The 22,679-nt window shown below is 41.3% G+C and overlaps 1 protein-coding gene across 1 annotated transcript in view; it reads left to right on the top strand.

The window, feature by feature from the left end:
- The window catches only part of RAB38 (RAB38, member RAS oncogene family), a 56,440-nt gene that overhangs the window by 5,737 nt on the left and 28,024 nt on the right, over nucleotides 1-22,679 (top strand). The window contains exon 2 of the mRNA XM_010990608.3: nucleotides 16,251-16,531. Coding sequence (XP_010988910.1) covers nucleotides 16,251-16,531 — 281 coding nt within the window. The remainder of the gene's footprint in view (nucleotides 1-16,250; nucleotides 16,532-22,679) is intronic.

The raw sequence follows: 22,679 nt of genomic DNA, 5'->3' as shown, positions 1-22,679 counted from the left end.
CTGAGCAGACTGAACAAAGCCTCCAGCTAGTGTAGTATTTCCTGCGCTCTTACCTAGCATCAGTTAATCCCTCTGAGTGATTTCAGAGCCGCATAACTTGAGATGGAAGTTCATCCTCTGGTCCTCTTTAATTCTGTCTCCTTCTCTTGAGGAGCTCATATGTTCCCATGGCTTTAAACTCTATGCCACTGACTCCAAAACCATGAATGTAACCTTGACTTCTCACGAGCTTCAGACCTACGATTATGTCTTCTGGCTGGACATCACCTTTATGCTATATCACTTATATTATAGGATCAATATGCCATAGCTGAGTTGCATTAAAAAATAAGATAGTTGTTTTTTCTATTAGTAAAGTAATGTATGCTCAATATAGCAAAAATGGAATGTACAAAAGAAAACAACAATAATAACAACAAGGAATACAAACAGAGAATATCTACCATCACCCTCTTGATGGAAGTGGTAAATGACGCTGCTTGTAAATCTCAACTAGAAGTGTCTCTCACATGGTGGGTCTTTGTTATGTTATGTTAACAATACTACCTTTTACCCAGTCACTAAGACTTGAAACCTGTGCCACCTTTTCTCCTTCTTTGAGCCTCAGAGGTTTTCGATCTCCAGGTCACACAGTGATCGTACCTCTCCCGTCACTGTCCTAGACCAGGGACAGCACTATTATTACTCACCTGTTCTGTTGTCACGGCCACATGGCTAGTTCTGGTCTCTTCCTCCTCTGGTTCTTATGTGTACCAAGGTCAAGTTTATCTTCCCAGAACATCACTTTGGTGGTTCCCCATCGCCCATAGATTATATACGTCCTGGTGAGAAGAATTAAAGTGGTAGAGATGAGCTGATTGGAGGGATGATGACTAGAAGGAAGACAGATTCTAAGAGCTATTGAGGGAGGAGTTCATGTGATCCTTGAAAATAAGAAGTAAGTGGAGTCCCTGAGACCTGATCAGGTCAAATGGAAGTCCAGGATCTATCTCACCGTGGCCTTGTCAGAACACAGTTACTGTCATTTAGAGTCGAAATGATACTTAAATATTTTGTTTTATTTTATTGCATCTTATTTAAAAAGTTGTTTTTGAACTTCAGGATTTGAGAGGTATAAAAGCTTACCTGGGAAAACTTACTCATTCACTTAATAAGCATAGGGTTTTAGGGGTGAATAAAATAGACCACTCTTCACTCTTATGGAAATTGATTTTTGGTAGGGCATAAAGATATTTAAAGATAATCATGGAGAAAATTATTTAATCACTGTTTTGGTAAGTGCTCTGAGAGAAATGTCAGATGCTAAAGAAAGTCAAAACAGGGCACCTACCGTAGCCATGATGTGGAGATTAGGCGATGTGGTAGGGACTGGAGGTGGTCCAGCACTGCTGGAGATTACAGTGTGAGGAGGGAAGTGGTGAGAAGGAGCATTTGACGAGTTACAAAAGGACGTATATGCTAAGCCAGTGGTGAAGAGTGATAATTCCTTACATTTTTCAATTTATCAACGTAGTCTTTGGAGTTTAAACAGTGCAGTGATTCTGGCAAATAGGTCATAGTATTTCCAGTTTTATAGGTGAGGAAACTGGGCCAAGTATAAATATAACATGGTGCCTGGTACATTGTAGTTGCTTAATAAAAGTCATTTGGTGGTAAATAGCCACTGGGATTGATGCTAAAGTCATCACTCATCTGAAAAAATTTTGAGGGAAGTTATTGTATGGTATGTTTAGACCCCAATTGCTCCCTTTTCTGAGGATTAACTTTGGGAAATCCTGCAAAGCTTCCAAACCATTGAGAACCCTTTTTATTTTTTTTACTCTTTTTGATTCGGAGATGGACATTCCCAGATGGATATGGTGGCCCTAACTGCTCCTGGGGTAGAAATCAGGTTCATTCCATCCAGGGAAGATTCCTGTCTTCTAGGTGGGTGAACTGAGTAGTCTCCATCAGACTTGGCAAGGTCAAGTCTGAGGCTTTGGCCTGCGGTTCCAAATTATTGAGTTCTACTAACTTTTTTCAGCTGTTTGAGAGCTTAAGAAGTTATATGATCCAAAATTACTGTTTGAAAATAACTCAGGTTTCAATTTCACCGTTTCCCACTCCCTTTAGTTTTCTATTCTCTGGTATTAGTCAGATCCTATCTTTTCTACCTTGAACGATAACGCTATCTTATCTTTCCTTTCAGTAGCCATGTCTTCCTCACAACTCATCTGAACAACTGTAGCAGCTTCCTAATGCCCATCCCCTTCCTCAAGATTTCCCACCCATCAGCTTATAATCCACAGAGGTGAGACTTAGCGTGGCATCATCCCGGTTAGGTGTTCTCCAGTTTGGCATCCTTGGGTGGATCCTCAGCACTTTCGGAATGAAAGACTATGCTTTTTAGCATGAAATTCAAGGCCTTTCATGATCAGGCCTCTGTCACCCATTCCAGTTTTATCTCTCATACCTGTGATTCTTGACCATTCTGGGTATCTTAAAGTGGCTTCAGGTCAACTGCCTTTCCCTTCATACTGTGGCTCACACAGTTGCCTCTGGCTAACGTCACTTTCTTCTTTGTTCAGATAGCTCCTGTGGGTTCTTTGTCACTCACCCACCTCACCTCCTACAGGAAGTCTCTTTTGAGTCCACGTGACTGAGGGAGACACTGCGTGTCTGCTCCCATAATATCCCATGCTTACTCCAGATTAGACATCCTCTACTACTGCACTGGAATGCTTTTTCCCCCAACCATAGCCCTAGTACTTGGTATGAGTGGATGCTTAATGAGTATTTGTTCAGTAAAAAGTTTCAGTCAACTCTTTCATCATTGTTTTCATTCTAAGACATATCATCAATCTAAAAATTTCTTCAGTAAAACAAAAAAAACTTTTTTGTTTAGGAACAAAATTAAAGTTTTGTTCATGCTTGAAAGACTTCATAATTTTAGGAACATCGACATATGAAAAATACATATGTTTTCGAATTGATAAATATGGCAATCACTTTCCTTAAGGTGACAATCTGTTTTACTTTTTCACCATAAAAACTGGAGAGTGGGCTCAAAGACCATTCTTAAAAGCTGTGCTTCTTCATTTAACAAAGTCTTCACAATTTGGAGTTGAAATGTCATTCATTTGCTGGTCAAATGGCAAAACTCTATTTTCTTTATGATTTTTTGATAGCTAAAATGAAGTAATAAAGGTAAAACCTTGAGGGCTCATCAAACCAAATCCCTTATTTACGGATGAGGAAGCTGTGCTCTGAGAGGGGGGGCTGTATTAGTTTCTGAAGCCCATACAGCAAGTTAATGGTAGAACTGGAACCAGAATGCAGACTTCTCTGGCTTATTAACGATGAGATTTGAAGAACTAAAAACGTGGTTTTTAATACCAGATGTTTTGGTGTTCTCTTAAGTACTGGGGCACAAAAATAATTTAATTTGGTAGGCACCCAGCTATGGAAGTTCATGCAATGAAGAAGAGAGGATGGTGGTATGGCATTGGGGTGAACGAAAGTCACCCATGGTCTGGCTTCAAATAACACCCCTAATATAATTTCCCCCAGTGCTCCATTATGAGACCAAAAATGTGGCCATTTGGACTCCTTGCTCCTCCTATTCACACCCTGTGTTTATTGCCTCGCTGCCTTTGTTCCTGCTCTTCTTGCTGGTTCACATGCCCTTCCCTTTGTTTCCACATACCCGCATCTTACCTGATGTTTAAGACCCCCCCCCCCCCCCCCCGAAAGGGCAACTCCTCTACAAAGACGTCCCTAATTCTCTCCTTCCCCTGGTAACTTCTTCCTGCCTTGAATCCCACACGCCTTTACTCCCGTCTGGCGCTTCTCCCCGTGGCCGTTTATTAGTTTACGTGCCCCTCTCCAGCTATCCTTCCCTACGTTCAGCAGAGCTTGCCGCACGTTGTTATGTAATTTAATGAAATGACTGTGGGGTTACCACAGAAGTGGAGAAGGAGAAATTTCTATGTAGGTGGAGAACGAGGCAAGGGCCGGTTTCAGAAGCAAAGGGAAGAGAGTTTAAGAAGAAGACAGTCAATCATTTCAAATGTCTGGGAGAAATCAGAATGCTTACCTATTGTCCTGAGTCTCTGCTTTTCGTGGTCTGTGTTATCCAAACATTATTTAGCCTCTCTTCCTCATCAGTCTTGCATAGATCTGCTCTCTCAGGAGGAACAATGGAAAACCCAGCTTCTTGTGTATCTCCTCAGCCTAATGGAGGCAAAGAAATTATCGACAGTGTGAGAGATTCAGACACATTTCCATCTAATTTATGGAGTGAAGTTGAAAACAAATTGATTTAAATTACTAGTTGGGAGGACTGTTTTCCCGCTACAATGTAATGTGTTATTAATAGCCACCATTTATTGGGTGTCAGGCGTGGTGCCGCGCATTTTTGTGTATCAATTTATTTACTGCTCACAGTGAGCTGATCCGTAAGTACTATTACTAACCCTGTCAGAAAGACGAGAGAACTGTGCTTAGACGGCGAGACAACACATATATAAGCAAACAAACACATAAAACTTTTCAAAAGTCACACAGACAATAAGGGACGGTGCTGGGATGTGAAGTGAGATTTGTCTGCTTACAAATTCTGTTTTTTAACCACTCTATTCTACTAGTTCCTGCTGTGTAACAGAACAACGCAATTGTTTTCACATGTCACGGATTGTTTACGTTGCATTCGGATGATACACCTTATTTATTTTAAAGGAATATTTATTATTATTTTTAACCTTTCTACTTTGGATAGAGCTAAGAATTGAAGGAACTAAATTCTTTGCACACATCATTGCTTAGACCACGTGGTTGGTTTGACTTAATAAGAACCATCTTAATATACTACTTTTAGACAGGAAAGCCATAGTGCATAAGGGACACGAGTCTCTAGTTTGAGAATTAAAAATAAAAGTAGCTAGGCCACTTGATGGTATTGGAATAAAAATTAAGTGTTATATGGCAGTAGAGGGGTGTGTGTGAGTGTGTTAAACTTAAGAAAACGATCCTCTAGACTAGACTCTAGTCTAGACTAGACTAGAGCTAGCAGATGTTCTCAAATTTCCTCAGTTCACAGACCCTTTTGTGTCAGTTATTATTTCATGGTGCCTCTAGGCCAATAGAAATACCTAAAATTCTGTTTCTTAAGCACCAAACAATTTGATAGGGATTATATTCTAATAGCTTAATAGCCACTTGGAAAAAAATGGAAGACATGAATGAAAAGAAAATTATTTTTATTTCATTTTTAATAACTAATTATTCACTGTTGGCATATGCATTCCTTTGGCCATAGACTAGTGTCTCAAAACTTTGAGTCAGTGGACACCACCACCCTCATTTCTTGTTTCCTGTTGACTTTCACATGACTCTTGTTTCTTATCACACAAACTGCAAAAACCCCACTCCCTTTAAAAAGATGGGATCACATCAAAAGGAAGTAGCACTATCTAATGTTAAAATTGTGGACTGCTTCTGGCTAGTAGTTCCTGAGGTGTCTGATTGATCTTCAGCACCACCGTGCTTGCCTTGAAATTTAAAAAATCCTGTTGTCCCCCCAGCCCCCACCCCCATGAGTTCACTGAGGCACCCCCAAGCACCTTGGCACACATCTTGGGAATTTAGCTCTAGAGGAATCTGAAAATTCTTTAAGCGTGAAACTCTTAGAGTCTAGGGTCTCTTGAGATTTATAAAAGTATCTTTAAAGGTTACTTAGAGGTGATGTTTTAAATGCTAAGTAGTTCAAAGATAGTTTTTTATTTAATACATTTGCTCTTACAATTCAGTGGATATATTTTTAGATTGCTTGTTCAGTATTTATTTAGGTTGTAATTGGTTTAATTCAAACCTAAGAAACTGACCCTCCTGTCTTGATTCATGCCAACCTGTCTTCTGTGGCTTGCTTTTATTCCCTCCCTCCATCCAGTATTGGACATTGCATTGCCATATGATCTTTTTTCTCTATCCAAGCGAGTTACTTCATTTAAACTGAGTAGTGTCGGACCCCGTCAAAATTAATTCTGACAAAAAATCTGAGATACTGTTGGATACTCATTTACACACACCCTTCTCCACACACACTGCTTTAAACTTAAATATAAATTCAGAATTTAGTGAGGAGGAAGTGTATAGCTGAGTGGCAGTGTGCCTGCTTCACACGCACGAGGTCCTGGGTTCAATCCGCAGAACCTCCATTAAAAATAAATAAATAAATAAACCTAACTACCTCCCCTCCTCAAAAAAATTTTTAAAAAACGTAATGAGAATATTTTTGAAATTTAATTTAAAACCAGACACTGTAATCCATCCACCCTTGCTTTCTGTAATGCTGTGGACCCTAAGAAACCAATGGTTACTCTTTAGGGCATCCTAGTCTCTTGCCCACTTTAGCTTACTTCAATACATTGCATCTAGCTTTACCTTCTTGTTCGACAGAGACAAGACTGACAACCAGCAGTAAGATGAAAGGAGAGCCATCGTTTATAAGGGAGCTAAAGAAATTGTGGAAAGAGCTTGGCGGTTCTGAGCTGGGGACAGATTTTTTTCAGAGTGGATTTTAAGGATGAGTAGGAGTTTAGTAGGCATAGAAAGTAAATGAGTTCGATTCAAGATCTTGCCTTATTGAGTCCACTCCTCTCCCTGCCGGGGCTCCCTCTCCCAAATAAGAAATCAATATTAATTGTTCCTTTATTATGTAAAGAGTACTTGTATTGCCAGTTCCATTCTGTTGTGCAAGTCCATCGAGAGCACAGACTGAGAGCCTCTCAGTGTGAGCTCTGGAGGGATAGAGGACGGTGGCGAGGAACTCAACAGTGGGCTCAAGGAGTCTGCAGTGTGACCGGGGACACGGGCTGCGGAGTTTGCAGCACATAAAAATCCATACAAGGCAGGGTCTGGTTAGGTGAGGCTGTGATACGTTCAGTCAGCCCTGGGTGTGTGTAGGGGAGGAAGGTATTGAGCGTGAGGCCAAGTAGTCAGAGAAAGCTCCAAGAAGGTAGTTTGGTCCATCTTTGAAGCAGAGGTAGGATTTAGTTATGCACAGAATTAGAGAGGATGCATTGCAGTGTGTGTGGGAGTGCCCTGGAGTGATTGTGAAGGACAGCAGGAAGCAGAGCTGAGCAGAGCCTAGCAAGGCATCCTTTTGGGCGGGACCCTGACCTCAGTCTGAGGATTAGCCTTTAACTTGTAGATCAAGGTGTGCGACCTTAAACATCCCATAGAAGCCCAGAAGGTAAAATAAATGAACTCTTTGCCTGGCAAACACCTGTTTATCTTTCAAGGGCTTCCCTGTAAAACCTGTTCTCAATTCGGGACCACCCAAGCTACTGCTCCCTGTTTCCCTAGGAAATGGGGACAAATCTTCCCCAGAATCCTGGCTCCCACTTTGTTTCTTACAAAACTTCACATACAGCTGGATGGATGTACTGGAACAAGACCAAGTGTGTTAAAGGGTATTTCGAGGCAAAGAAACAAACATGGGATCCTACGTAACTGTCTATAAGAGCCTTACAGTAGGAATGGGTCAAGAGCAATGATTTAATTTAAAATAAAATTATGTATATAATCTTATATTAATAAATTTGAGGAAATAAAGGAGCTTGAAAATATTAAAAATTATATAAATTTCACTGAATTCTAAATATTTTGTTAGCATTATTTTAATAAAATGTATATAGAAACATTAAATTTAAGGCAGTATTTCTGTGGTATCTAACACGGTGAAAGCCGATTTTTTTCCTTTGTTCTGTACCGATCATCTCAAATGAACTTGACAGCATTATTCACTTAATGTAGCCCCTCCATTTCTGAATGCTGAGTTTTCATGACATTCCCATCTGTATATGTATGTATCTTTATTTCACCGTATAAAGATACAACATCTGTATATTTATCTTCCTATTTATAACTGTTGGAAAATAGTTCAACTTACTTTAAATCTTGTGCAAGTCACATAACATGCTAGCAGTCTAACCTCCAGTTTTTGGCATCAGTTTTAGGCAGTCGTGGGTCCCTGAAAGTTTTTAACTGGCAAATAATAGGGCAAAAACAGGGCTTTGGAAGGTGAATCTGGCAGAGATGTACAGAAATTAAAATACAAGTTAAACCTCCAGTCCTGCCCTCCCCCTGGAACTTCAGACTCGAATATCTGGTCTCGATACCCAGTATCGCTGAGTTCTGCCTACTCAACGTGTCTGTGTAACAGACATCTCAAACCTCACATGTCAAAATCCCATCTACTTCCACAAAACCCGCGCCTCCAAAAGTCTCCTCCAGCTCAGCTAATGGCAACTCCATGCTTTCAGTAATTCGGGTCAAAAGCTTGGGAGTCACGCTTGAATCATCTCGTAATCCATATCCCACGTGTCTCCTCTATCTCCAAATATATCTAGAAAACAACCAGTCTTGAGCATCTTCACCACTTCGGTCCACGTCATTGTCTCCTGCCTTGATCACTGTCTCCCCACTTCCCAGTGTGCGTCCTGCACATCGTCCCTCACTGCAGCAGCCGTGGTTATCCATTTACTCCTGTCAGTTCGGGTTTCGCGTCTGCTCACAATGCTTTCCTCTCTCACCCAGAGGGAAAGGCAGCATCCGTGTCATGGCCCCACACTGTCTGCCGTCCGGGTCACGTGATCTGCCTGCCTCATCACACGCTACTCTTCCCCTTGCTCGGCCCTCTCCAGCCAGCACAGCTCCTCGCTGCCTCCCAGCACAGCTCCTCGCTGCCTCCACGCATTTGCCAGGCACATCTGTGTCTCAGCGTCTTAGTACTTGGCCGTTCCCTCTGCCTAAAGTCCTTTTCTCCTAAATATCCATATGGCTTGCTCCTTTACCTCTTTTCAGTCTTTACTCAAATGATACCTTCTCAGTGAGCCTTCCCTATCCACCCTGCTTAACTTTGCCCTCTCCTCCAGCATTCCTGTCTCTCCCTTCCTACTTTATGTTTCCTCCATAGCACTTTTCACCAGGTAGTAGTAATCTGTGTATCTTCCTTTTTTTTCCCCCTGCTTATTTCTTTAGGGGGAGGTAATTAGATTTACTTATTTATTTATTTTTTGATGGAGGTACTGGGGATTGAACCCAGGGCCTCGTGCATGCTAGGCATTCACTCTACCACTGAGCTAGACCCTCCCTCTCTGTTTGTCTCTTTTTACTAGAATGTAAGCTTCATGAGGGCAAGGCTTTTTAATCTTTTTTTTTTCTCCTAGTTGCTGGTTTTTCTAGTTGTGTGTTTCTAGTGCCTGGAAATTAATAGGCATTCAAATTTTTTTGTTAGATAAATGAAAGCGGTGTGGTGAGATGAGACAACTAAAGTGATCTCAGTGGGAGGGGAAAGAAAGTGAATGCCAGAGACATGGCAGAGGATAATAAAGACTTGTTAAGCCGTGAGTAATCACTGGGAGAAGGTAAAGAATTAGGGGTTATTCCTTCACTCAGCAAGGACACCTTATTGAACACTTATTGGCTACACAGGGCAGTGTTTGTCGTGGGGCTGCAGAAAATTGGTTCTGGCCAGGGAGAGGTTAGCACTTTTGTAGGGGAAGATTACACAAGTTTAATTCTAGAATATAAGGCTAGGTGACTTGGGAAAATGGTGATTATTTGACACTTTTCTCTCCCTGGTTTGGTGGAGCAAAGAAGTGAGGAGAGATGATGAAAAAGTTTCAGAACCACTGCCAGAGGGTCAGATGGGCTCTTAAAAAAAACAGAGAAAGCCTTGCTCACCAGGATGCCAGCCTGACTCTGATCCTTTTCTGTGGGTTTCCCTGAGCCTTTAAAACTAGCTTACACCATTGTAAATTCAGTGCCCATTTTATCATCATAGCAATTGGGTATTTTTTCTCCAGATCCTTATTTAAGGTTCCTATTTTTAGTTTTATCTTCCTGCTTTTCATACCGTTATTCTTTAGAAATAAAGAGCATACATTGGTGGTACTTTTAGTTCTACTGATTGTGCCATGACCCAAACAGTATATATTTGGAACACAGTAAACTGATTCAAGAGATTATTTCTTAAGAAGGTGAGAATGATTATGAAAACATAACATTCCATTCTAAAACTCATTGCAACAGGTATGCACATAAGCCTGTTAGAATAATGTTAATTTTCTCCATCAGTGAACACCTATTGATTATTTACTGAAAACAAGAGTAGAATATAGAGTCAGTGCATTAGTATGCTGCACTGGTCCATGAGTCCATGACAATGTTGTATTTTAGAGGAAGGAGGAATCTTAATTTCAGTTTATTTCTACCATGGTATCTTGAGCTCTTACCATATCCAAAAGGTAGAGAAATAGGCCTCAGATTTACAACATGAAAACACGACCAACCTGCTCTCCAGGTTTTTGCAATGCCAAGGCAGAGAGAGAAGCATGAATACACAGCAGTGATAACTGTGAATAGAAAAGGCTGGAGAAAATGCTGTGGGGTTGTGAAGAAGGGGGCCATGGTTCCAGCTGGCAGGATGAGAAGGTCGCACAGATGTGTGAGATTTCAGGGCACAATTATGGGATGCACAGGATTTCACTGAACAGACTGAGAGGAGAGACGGGGAGGGAATTCAGGCTTTGGGAACAGAGATACAAAAAGGGAAGAGAATCCAGGGAGTAATGCAGGATGTGTTTCAGCAAGGACAGGTAGGCCAGTGTGGCCTGGCCGTGGAGCACACTGTAGGAAGTGACAAGAGAAGAGTGTGGCAATGTGGTTGGAACCAAAGGCTCCAACTGTGGAGTGTTCATAAAGGTTTTCTTTTAAGCATATGAGTCACTGAAGGGCTGAAATGGCAGGGAAGAATGGTGATATTTGTATTTTGAAAGTGGATTCTGATAAAAAATTGAAGTTCTAAGACTTCACCTAGGGAGGGTTTTAAAAAACCGATTCCTGAGCCCCATACAAGATTAATGCGGTAAGAATCTCTGAGGAGGATGCCCCAGGAATGGGTGTTCTATAAACACCTCAGATGATTTCTAACCACCCCCAGCTTTGTTGCGATATCACTAACATATAACTTTGTGTAAGTTTAAGGCATGCCATGCAATGATATGATATATGTGTGTATTGTGAAATGATTATCACAGTGAGCTTAGTTAACGCCTCCATTACCTCACCTAATTACCTTTGTGTGTGTGTGTTTGGTGAGAACATTTAAGATTTACTCTCTTGGCAACTTTCTATTGTGTAATACAGTGCTGTTGACTGCAGTCACCCTGCTGGACATCAGATCCCCAGAACGGATACATCTTACAACTGCAAGTTTGTACCCTTTGACCAACATCTTTTGTCCTGTCCCGCAGCCTCTGGCCACCACCATTCTACTCCCTGTTTTTATGAATTCTAGGCTGTTTATGACCTTTATAGATTCCTCATATAAATGAGATCATACAGTATTTTTCTTCTGTCCGACTTATTTCCCTAGCATAATGCTCTTACAGCTTTTGCCCATGTAGTTGCAAAAGGCAGGATTTCCCCCTTTTTCATGGCTGAATAATGTTCTGTTGTACACACGTACAGCTGGTTCTCCGTATCTACAGACTCCATATCCGGAGATGACAGAGGGTGGAACGTACCAGGTCATTTTATAAGGGACTTGAGCACCTGCAGATTTTCATGTCTGTGGTGTGGAACCAATCCCCTGAGGCTACTGAGGGATGATTATAGTACATTTTCTTTATCCATTCATCTGTTGATAGACATTTAGGAGGCTTCCGTGTCTGGACTATTGTCGATAATGCTGCAGTGAATGTGGGTGGGCAGGTATCTCTTTCAGGTAGTGATTTCATTTCCTTCCAAAACATGCCCATCAGGCAATTTCTTGTGCTGCCAGGATGGCAACTGTATGAAGACCTGTGTTATATTTATATTTATTTTAAGGGATAATGGGAGTGACAACAACTGAGATGCTGAGAGCCCCCATTAGGGAGCTGTCAGGGGTCCAGGTGAAGTCCTGCACTGGAGCAATGTTGATGGAGAGGAAGGGGCAGAGTCAAGAGCCACTTTGGAATAGAAGGGTTGGTAGCATGTTGGAGACCCTTTGGATATGGGGATGAGGAGGGAGTTAGTTGGAAGATGATCTGAAGGTGCTGCTCTGGGTGGCAGTGTGGATGGTGATGTTGTGAACCAGAGTAGGGAACACAGGAGGAGTGGGAGGTAGAGAATGGGATTCCCCTGCCTATTGGGGAAGTTGATTAAAGGGTGTTGCCAGAGGCAATAATGAATTCAGTTTAAGGTGTCTAATCTGGTTCCTTATTTTACCCATGAGGAAACTGAGGCTCAGAATGGTAAAGTGACTGATCTGAGGTCACAGAGCTAGGGGGTTCATAGAAAATCCTCTTGTTTCTATGTCTGTCTAGAAGATTCACTGCTTGGTTATATGACCACTGAGAGCATCTCTAAAGTACTAATTACCAAGTGAAAATATCATTAAATACACACTATGGCTGTGTTGCTTGCGTGTGTTTTTAGCTGAGTCCATGACAGCAAACGGGCCACTTCAGGCAGTTGGAACAGAGGACCAGGTGTTGACTTAATGGTGATGTCATAGGGCTAGCAGGCATGAGAGCAGGAAGGGACCTTAGGGATCAGCCAGAACAACTTCGTTTTACAGGTGAGAAAACTGAGTCTCAGGGAGAGAAATACATTTGTCTAAGGCTCTCCGGTAACGAGGAATTAAAATTAAAATCTCTGTCTTCTGGCCTTTCGATATAGTGCCTCCTACAGTGAGGTTATCCAAACTGTTACTGCGGCCATTGTATTAACTTCGTGATTCAGTAGGTTGATTTGTTGTCTAACATCCCTCAAGGCTGAAAGCTGAATCACGAGCTATTATATACACATCTGAAGAGTGTGTTTAGAGACTAAGGGAAATGGGGACTTACATGGTGAATTGGATCATTTTCAGTACACATGCATCTCCTATGACACTTCTTAAGTTTTTCTAGGACAAAAATGTATATATTTGCAGCACAAAGCACAGAACCTGGATCATATTAGCTATTTAATAAGTGTGTGTCAAATGAGTGATTTAACCGCAATGGCATTTTTTGAACTGTAGTCTTTTTTAAAAAGGTAAAGAACCTATGATAGATTCATCAGGTCTCCACTTTGCCCACATGTAGGCTTTCGCTAAGAGCCACATGGTTCTCATTCTTTTATTAAGAAGCAACGGAGAGGGCTGTCAGCTGACAAAGGCAGGATAAAATGTGAGTGCTGGAACTGCCCTGGTCTGAATGTGACCTCTTGCTGGAACACCAGAACTACAAACTTCCCAAGTCTCCTGGCCCAGTGACCTCAATATACAAAGGTCTTTTCTTTCTAGAAACAAATCTTTTTCTCCTTGTTTTTGATCTGACACACATACCCTCACAAACTCAAACACACACACACACACACACACACACACTGTCCCTATGAAGGTATAAGCCTATAGTGTGCTTTTTTTTTTTTTTTTGGCATAGTTTAAAAATGACCCTTTGCCATATATTTGAAATGTAAAATCTTTCTTCTTGAGGGTTGCCTTACTCTACTATGAAAAACGCAGACAAGAAGATTATTGAATAACCCATGACTTTGGCCTTCATCTGATTAGTTCCCTAAAAGGGATCATAAGACATCCTTAAAAAGCCTGGAGGCCTTCAGAGTCCTGAATGATCACAGAGGGCCTTTTTCTCCTCTCTTCCTGAAATGTCATGGCCACCTTGATCAAGATCAAAGGAAATCACTGTATGCATCAGGAACTAAAGAAAAGAAATTTAAAACTCATTCAGGAAAAATGAAAGTTCATCTGTGGGTTTTGTGTCATATGAAGAGTGTTATACCACTTTCTTTCATTGACTAGATGACTGTGGGAAATTTTTTAAATGCTGGTACAACCCATGTAAGAAATATTTTGGGCTCGTCATGTCACGTGCTGGCCCTGACAAAGTGCTCTTCTTTTCAGTGATCCGTGCTTGAGCACACACACTCACACACTGGGACGAGCAGCCTTGACCTTCATGCATTTTCATTAAGTGCTTATGGGTCAGTTCCTCTTACAAACTGCAGTGTTAATAATGCCAGTGTGCATGCAACGTACAAGAGAGATTGGGTAACTTGAATTAGAACTCAGCATCCACAAACCTTGGGCTCAAAGTTAATTGTAAAGTGTTCTCACAGGTATGTTGACCTATATGTTCTTAAGTACACAGCAATTTCAGCATTTTTTAAAGATAAGTTGACTTCTTCAATACACACCTAACTTTGTTTTAATTTCTAAAACTTTGTAAGACTCTGAACACAAAGAAATCCCCAAATCAGCATAAAAGACCTTTGTCTGGCATAATGCTTCTGGAGTTTGGGGTTCAGAAAATATAAGCCCAGTCTTCATCAGCACCTGTCTTCAATAGCTACCAGTGCACAGAGTTACAAGCATAGGATTTTATTCATTTTTGTTGATCAGCTGAAGTGCCTGTAATTTTCTGTCACAAACTCTGGTCTAGAACTCTGATTTCACCACCTTCATCATACTGTCTTTCAGAATTTTTAGCATGCTGGAGAGAGAGAGGGAAAACTCAAGTGCCAACTAACCGTAAGAGAGTATGCTGGGCGCTTTCTGCATGTTAATTCATTTCATCCACGTAATAACTCTGTGAGGTGTATATGATTACTACCACTTTGCAGATGAGGGAGGCTGAACTTCGTGTGTTTAAGAAATGTGCATTTACACCTGCATGCTCACAAGACAGGAAAGAGGAACATTTATGGGAGTTCCTCTTGTTACTCCTTTGTAGTTTGTGTCTGTCTAGTTTATTCCATGAGGAAGTTCAGCTTATTTGTTCCCATTTGAACTGCTTTGCCTCTGGAAATTTAAGTATATCTTGGAAGAAGGACATTTGTGTGCTGTTTTATCTGATGGTCATTGTGAGGAATGCGTCTGCTTTTATATGCAGTTGGAAAAAATAATAAGTGAGAAAAAATTCTTTTATGTTGGAATGCTTAAATATTGAGATGTTAAGTATCCTTTATCAGTGCTCAGTTTATAGGCAAATATAGGTAATTTCTGTGCACTTTTGTAAGATAACTAGAATTCGTATAGATATATGTCAGAAAAGATTGTTTGCAGAATAAATTGGGGAAATTATAAAAATACAACAGCTACAATACAGAAAAACAAAGAAATGTACATTTATAATTCAGTTAGAAAATTAAGAATGAGAGCAAAACTAATTCTAGCTGATTGGTCTAAACAAGATCGATCGATTGATCGATCTATCTATCTATCTGTCTGTCTATTTTTATGTCAGAGGGATTTCCTTATCCCAAGGATTGCAGACTGCTCAAGGGTATCGGCCATCTAGTTCACTGTCGTATTCCTAGCATGTAGCTCAGAGACCGACAGTGATGCATAAATGTCTGTTATCTGTTCAGTTGGTATATTGACACTCCTGGTATCTAAACCTGGGGGAAAGACCATACAAGACTATGGTTCAGTACTTGAGAGTATTCAATGTTGGTAAATGACTATGCGCTCTGGATTCAAAAAGCTCAGATTTGAATTGTAACTTCTTAAGCTTTCCATCTGTGTGATTGGAACACGTTACTTAGCCTCTCTGTGGGGATAGTAATTGTACCTTCATGATTACTTATGGAAATCACATCTTTGATGGTTAGGGAACATACAGTATATGCAAACCATTACTATTACCCTTAACTGGAGTTGACTGTGGATGCCTTTTTAACAGGCTAACCTACTGTCCCCACTAAAATGTACGTTCCAAGATGGTAGGATTTTCATGTTTTAATCATCGTATCCCAAGTATTTAGAACAGTGTTGTTCGGTAGGACATTCTACGATAATGGACGTGTTCTGTACTGGAGTTGTCTAATGCTGTAGCTACGAACCACTTCTTATTATTCAACACTTGAAATGTAGCTAGCTCATGTGACTGAGGAACTGAATTCTGAATTTCATTTAATTTTAATTAATTTAAACTGAAGGAACCATATGTGGCTACTGGGATACTGTATTAGCACAGTTTTGGAATGTTACCTGGTGCACAGACATTTCAATAGTTATTAAATGAGTGAATCCCCTCGGGACTCAAAGATCAAAACCAGAGCTGCCGATTGTGTGTTTAGTACATTCTTCAAAGACAAGTAATGAAGCACTTTGCTGAGTGATCTGCTCATACTGGAAGCCTTATTCGAATCCCATATGTGATTCAGTTTACAATTGTGATAAGTTTTTGATTTCTATTGCTTTTTGGTGATAGGTCAAGAAAGATTTGGAAACATGACGAGAGTCTATTACCGAGAAGCCATGGGTGCCTTCATTGTCTTCGATGTCACCAGGCCAGCCACATTTGAAGCAGTGACAAAGTGGAAGAATGATTTGGACTCAAAGTTAAGTCTCCCTAATGGCAAACCAGTGTCAGTGGTTTTGTTGGCCAACAAATGTGACCAGGGGAAGGATGTGCTCATGAACAATGGCCTCAAGATGGACCAGTTCTGCAAGGAGCACGGGTTCGTAGGATGGTTTGAAACATCAGCAAAGGTAATGTGACCTTAAAGGATAAACCTGTTGTAGGCAAGATCCACAAAGAAAATGGCTCTAATCACTGTCATTATAATCATGATAATAATATGTGTTCGTTTAGTGACTTACAGTTCCCAAACGGCTTTAAGCTCTTTCTCATTTCAAAGGGATGAGTGGAACTATTATCCACAATTTAAGATGACTGTGGCTAAGGCAGGAAAGCAACCTGAACATGATCACATTGATAATACGTAATAACTGTGTTCGTTTATTGAGTGCTTATGATGTGTCAGGCATATTTTTTGTGCATTTTCTCATTTAGTCCTCACGACAACCCTATTAGGTACGTATGATTTTTGGAAAAGTGAAAGACTTGGGCCTCACCTTCAGTGTCACTGCTTCACTCAAGTATGAATTAGTTTACCCCATCAGCACTTAATGTGCTCTTCGGTATATCAGGAATTGTGCTTTGCCCTCGAGATGAAAAGATGGCAAGAACACAGAACTAGCACACTGGGAGTCCTGGAAGAGCGGGGTGAGAGAGTAGATGGCAGTGACAAATGTGGAGACATAGTGTGGCTTGGCTCTGCTCACTCTCCTGGGTGGCAGAGGAGCAGCGGGAAATGGGGCAGCGTCAGGGCTGGAGGATGCAGCGTCCCATGTGGCAGGTGGGGGTTTACACTTCCCATTATGCTCCACACTCTTGTCTGCCATGCCAGGGGCACGGATTTTGCTCTCCTCCCTTTTGCCTTGTTTACATTTTTGCATCTGAATATCAGAGAGAAATAGTTTCATCATGAATTTTGAAAATTAAAAAAAGCATAAGTAAGATAAAAATAAATGTTTTGCTGTATTTTTCTGATATCTTCTGTGCCTATAAATATGTATGTATGTTTTACATTATTAGGGTTGCATTAGGATGTAGTTTTACATCATGAGCTTTCCACTTATTTATTTGTGGAGCGCACATACTAAATACTTGTGGGGCACATGCACTGGGCTAGTTGTTCGGGATTCAGCAGTGAATAAGATAGGCATTGTGTCTGCACTGACGAAGTTCACACTTAGGACTTATGGTGAACATTTGAGGGCATCCTTAGAGAATGGCTTGAAAATATAACTTGAACGGACATCATTCAGATAGGCTGGGGAAGAGCCTCTGACTGGTTTTACCCCGGAGAGTGGGATGGTCAGAGTTGCCCGGGGGACTATGGAAAGGTAGACTGGAGGCAGGAGACCTGGAGACAGAGTGACGTAGTTACTGCCTTCCTGTGGGAAAATGACCAAGCCGCGAACTAAGGTAATAGCTTTAGAGATTAGAAAGAAAAACCTGGTCTGAGAATATCACTAAAGCGTCAGCACCAGCAGGAGTAAGCATGTGCTGGGCGTGGGGGCCATGGAGCGGGAGAAGACGGTGCTGGTGCCCCGTGTACCAGCAGGGTCGGGATGCTCTCTGGTTGCAGCCGTTTCTCGGAGTCTCAGTGCCTGCTTCTCTCCGTGCTCTAAGCTGGCCTTCTGTTGAGAAATTGTTACTTCTCAGTTCCTTGTTTTCCTTCTTGGGGACTTAGTGTGTTTGTATGTTTTTGCCCTTCTTTCCTTTTAAAATCCCTCGTTTCCCCCATTTTTTAATACTTCTCCTTTTATTTATTTTTTTTTTTTACAATGTTGTGTTAATTTCCGGTGTGTAGCATAGTGATTCAGTTACATATATGTACATATTCCTTTTCATATTGTTTTTCATTATAGGCTATTACAGAGTATTGACTGTAGTTCCCTGTGCTGTACAGGATTTTTCCTTTGAGTCAGGACACAGTATCTGTCATTTTCTACTTCCTGGCTCTCATTGAACCTTTTTGGTTTGTTTGTTTACAGTATTTATTGCTGTAAACAGAGATTGATCAAGCAATACTCACAGATTGTGATTAAGTTACAGAAATCTAAGAAATGTTACTTTTTTTTTATAGTCTGATTCTTAGACATTAGTCTGGCTTTTTAAAAAAAATTCCAAAATTTGGGTGAATCCATTTATTCCCCTGTTCTTTAGCCTCACATTCAATTTCATTCCACAGCTCCTACATATTTGTTCAAATTCCTTTCTTTCAAAAGAGTCACTCTCCAGCCCAGAAGCCTCCAGACACTGAGGTAAAAGAGTAGAATTTTGGAGAACTCCTTTTCTCCTTTAGTTACCTTCCACCTGGAAGGCACTCTGTATTGAATGACCCGTATTTGTATAAGGAGGGGAGTCTTCCATCATTTATTTGTTCATTCTTTCATTCAACAAATATTATTGAACACCTGCTACGTACCAGGCACTGGGAATAGAGAAATTTATAAAACAGACAGAATCCTGACTTCATGTATAACAATAACAACAACAAAACATAAGTGAAATATATGGGCTGTTGGATAGCCAATACATGTTAGCAAGGAAAGAAAGAAAAGAAAGGAAGAGGCCTATGAATTTGTGGGCAGGGTTGAAACTGCTTGTGGGACAAAGGATGTTCTGCAGGTTTTCCTTCCCCTCACTCTGACATCCCTTGCACAGCCACTGCAGTGTCAGGCTCTGCTTAAGGGCATGATGTTCATTAACTTAAGGCCTGACTGACCCACTGCGTACTTAGATACAGGGTTTCTAATCCTCTAAATCCCTGCAAGTGTAAACTTTGAAGAGAAGCTTTGTGCAGAGAGAGGGTGGAGGGAATTCCACAACGCTCAAGTGCACCGAACGGCTAATGTGAGCACGAGGGTACAAGGCCTCATTGCAAAAGGTGGAACACACATCCAACATCTCTCCTCCCTCCAAACATACTGCTACTGAAATTGTCCTTCTGAATGTCTTAATCGTGAAAACCGCTTCCCGGGGGCTGGTTAGCGTTCAAAGTCATCTCCTAGGTGCGCAGGAACAGTACTACAGCACTGACAAGCCAGAGTGTCATATGTCAAACGGTTTGTTTTTTTTTTTTTTTAAAGATCTCTGATAAAGCTCTGCTTGCTTTCTGAGGATAGTATTTCAGCATTTACAAAACGGAGGCCCAGGTCAAACTGCCTGAAGCTAAGACGGTAGCATTGGGAACAGCTGCCAATTCATTCTTCGATTACATTTGGGACCAGGGAACATTTTCCATAAAGATCTTTCTCTTAGAAAGTGAATCTCCTAACAATCAGAGTCCTCTTCGTGTGACATTATAATCAGTCTGGTGATAAACATCTGATTTCCGTATTTTTTTTTACATTTCCCGAACTTCTAATGAGCCAAAGGTCACCACCTCTGGCTTTGTCCTCATGGACACACCCTGCAGAAGTCCTATGGGTATCACCATCAGCTTGGCCATGCCTGAGGCTGAAACTAGTAGGGGGTTAGAGGAGTCTGTCTGTCATTCAGACCTTCCCACCCGAATTTACATGCCTTAGTTCTGTTGCTGGAATAATCATGGTAGCCTCTGGCTGTGAATTAAGAGAGACAAAAAAATTAAATGTATGCGGACATCTCTGATTTTTTTATATCATCTTCAAATATTGGACCCAAAGGAAAGAAAAAAAAAAAAAAAACCAGTCGCTCCTAAGTCAGGTTTTCTTTCATTTTCAGCCTTTGCATTCTTTCCCTTTCTGTGCCATGTTTAGTTGAATTCCACCCAGGGGTTCACTAGGGCCAGATAATGAGTAACTGGGGTGATCATGTGCCCGTTTCCTGGAACATTCCTGGTTTATGTCCGCTACCTTAGTATCATTATTAATAACACCCCCATTTCAGGTCTGTAATTTAATTTACATTGTTAACCTATAAATCAGGGGCTCCAGTACATCTCACCGTCCACATTATACCTTAACTCTAACAACAGTGATTTTAAGCATTTCTGTGTCCAAGCTCAGTCTTCATAATATACTTTGGTAGATTTGTCTCTTTAAAATGAGCACCCTGGCCTGCTATTGTTAGTATATTCCTAAAATTGAGAATCTGGTCTTTTGGGCCCATCTCAATGGCTAATGGAGCCCCGCGACTTTGTGGCCCATTTGCCTGGTGCTTTCCTGGTGTCCACTGCCTGAATCTCCACCAGCTGCTCCTTTTGGCTTCACTCCATGGCCACTCCCAACCATCTTTTAGGGTTGCTGTGAACATCAAGTGACATATTATATGTGGGGGTCTCTGGATGTGTTATGTCTGACCCCACCACACGCACACACGCCGTATTATCACTGTTATCTGTTCCCGCAGCCCATCCGCTGGTCTGGGTGTCGCCGCCCATCCGTACCTGGCTCTGATGCTTATCATAGCTGCGCTCAGAGGAAGGGTCTGCTTCTGGATCTCAGCCCTTTCCAGGCTGCTCCATCTTGCTATGATGCTGTAGTGGTTCACAGGTGGCTGTGCTCAGGAACAGGACACCAGGAAGATGCCAGTGTAGGTGGGAAATAATGGAGCAAGTAGTACCTACCCAAGTGGTGACAGGAGCCTCAGTCACAGAAAGAACTGCAGTGCCTTATGCTCATGCAGCCTCCACCCGTGCCCTACTCCTGGCAGAGTTCCTTGTCTGTTTCTATCCTATTTACAGTGACTTTTAAGCCTACCCTCTGTTTCAGAATGTTCTGCGATCAATGGGTGCCCTGAGAAGAAGCTTTCACATTAAACTCCACCAAATTTTAGTCCCTTCCCTGAAGTTAAAAAGAAAAATGTTGATGTGTTTCCTGCTGAGGGAAGGAATATACTTAATAGTGTTCTCTGCAAGAAGTTACTTGTTTTTAGGGGGAGGAGTAGGTGTTTCACAGTGTAGTGGAAATTTTTTGTGTGATTTGGCTTTCCAGTTACGGTTAAACACATTTGCTACTCTGGGGAATGTCTAGCCATGGGAGGTTCACCTCCCCAGGAAGAGCCCACAAAACTTTCTTCTTTTGCTTTCTTTGCAGCTAGATCCCAGACATATGACCTAAATTGCACAAATCACACTGCTTTAGAAGTGAGCCACTAGAGGAAGAAGGTACAATGCAGAACCTATTTCTTTTCTGAGGAGGGCGAAGGCAGAACAGGCCTCCATCTTTGGGAGACAGCAGAGTTTGCAGATCCTGTGTTGGACACAGAAACAGGACCACTGCTGGCCCCAGGAACAGTTGCTTTCAAGTTGAGTTTCTGGGAGCTTTGCAGATTACAGGCCCTCGTACTCAGTGGTAGCTGGCAGCAGTGTCCTCATGACGCCTGTTCTATGTGGGATTTGGGTTTTTGGAAGCCGAGGTGCAATCCTGTTTCCCTAGACGACTGTTTCTGTAGCTTCCTGAGTAATTGTGCAAGCTACCCGACCTCCCTTGAATAAGCGATTTGCTGTTCAGCCAGCATCAGCTTCTGTATCTCGCATCTGAGAATCTGGCTTAATATTCACGGTCAATTGCATCGGAGAAAACCAACTTCACTGTCTCCCTTGCTGCAGGTCTTAAGCCTCTGACAGCCTATGTGCACGCTGAATCTCCAGTAATAACAATGGCTGTGTTTCTTGCTGTCTGCTGTATGTCAACTTTGTGCAGAAAATTTTGTGTGTGAACTCATTCAATCCTTAGCATGATCCTATAGAGCAGGTATTATTATTATTATTATTACCATTTTAAAGGGAAAGAAAAGTTGAGGCTTAGGTGATTTGCCTAAAACTATATAGTTACTACCTTATTTCTTTGACTCTAGTATATACTTTTTGGCCCTTCCTCTGTTAACATTTCAAAATGAAGACATGTCCGCTAGTCAGCATGGATTTCTAAAATGATGGTGTATCCTGCAAAGAATGGCTTTTTTACTGTCTCTTTCAAAAAGACTATACCATGCAGCAGTTTGTAAATGTTTTTGGCCACACAGAACACTTAAACGAATGGAAGGTGGCCTAGAATTCTCGTGTAAAGAGAAAGTTTTCTGCATTTTGCTGAGTTTAGTGAGCCTCTTTCATTATCATTATTATTTTTTAATTGCTCTGCAAGGTAAAATATGCAGCAGTTAAATGGCTAGTTTTCCAGAAGCTGCTTGAAGAGTAGGATCACACATCATTTCTTTTTATAGGCTTCTAGAAAATATGCAGTTAGAAATACAATGCATCTATCACAAACTGGAAATGCATAGATCATCGCCCTTGAGTATGAGTAGTTATTCTCATTCATTTTTTAATGGCTTGAGTATAGGACATCATTTTTTAAACAT

This window comes from Camelus dromedarius, chromosome 12, assembly GCF_036321535.1.
Source record: "Camelus dromedarius isolate mCamDro1 chromosome 12, mCamDro1.pat, whole genome shotgun sequence".
Taxonomy (NCBI): domain Eukaryota; kingdom Metazoa; phylum Chordata; class Mammalia; order Artiodactyla; family Camelidae; genus Camelus; species Camelus dromedarius.
The sequence above is the reverse complement of the archived record's forward strand: the minus strand, read 5'-3'. Positions and strand labels throughout refer to the sequence as shown.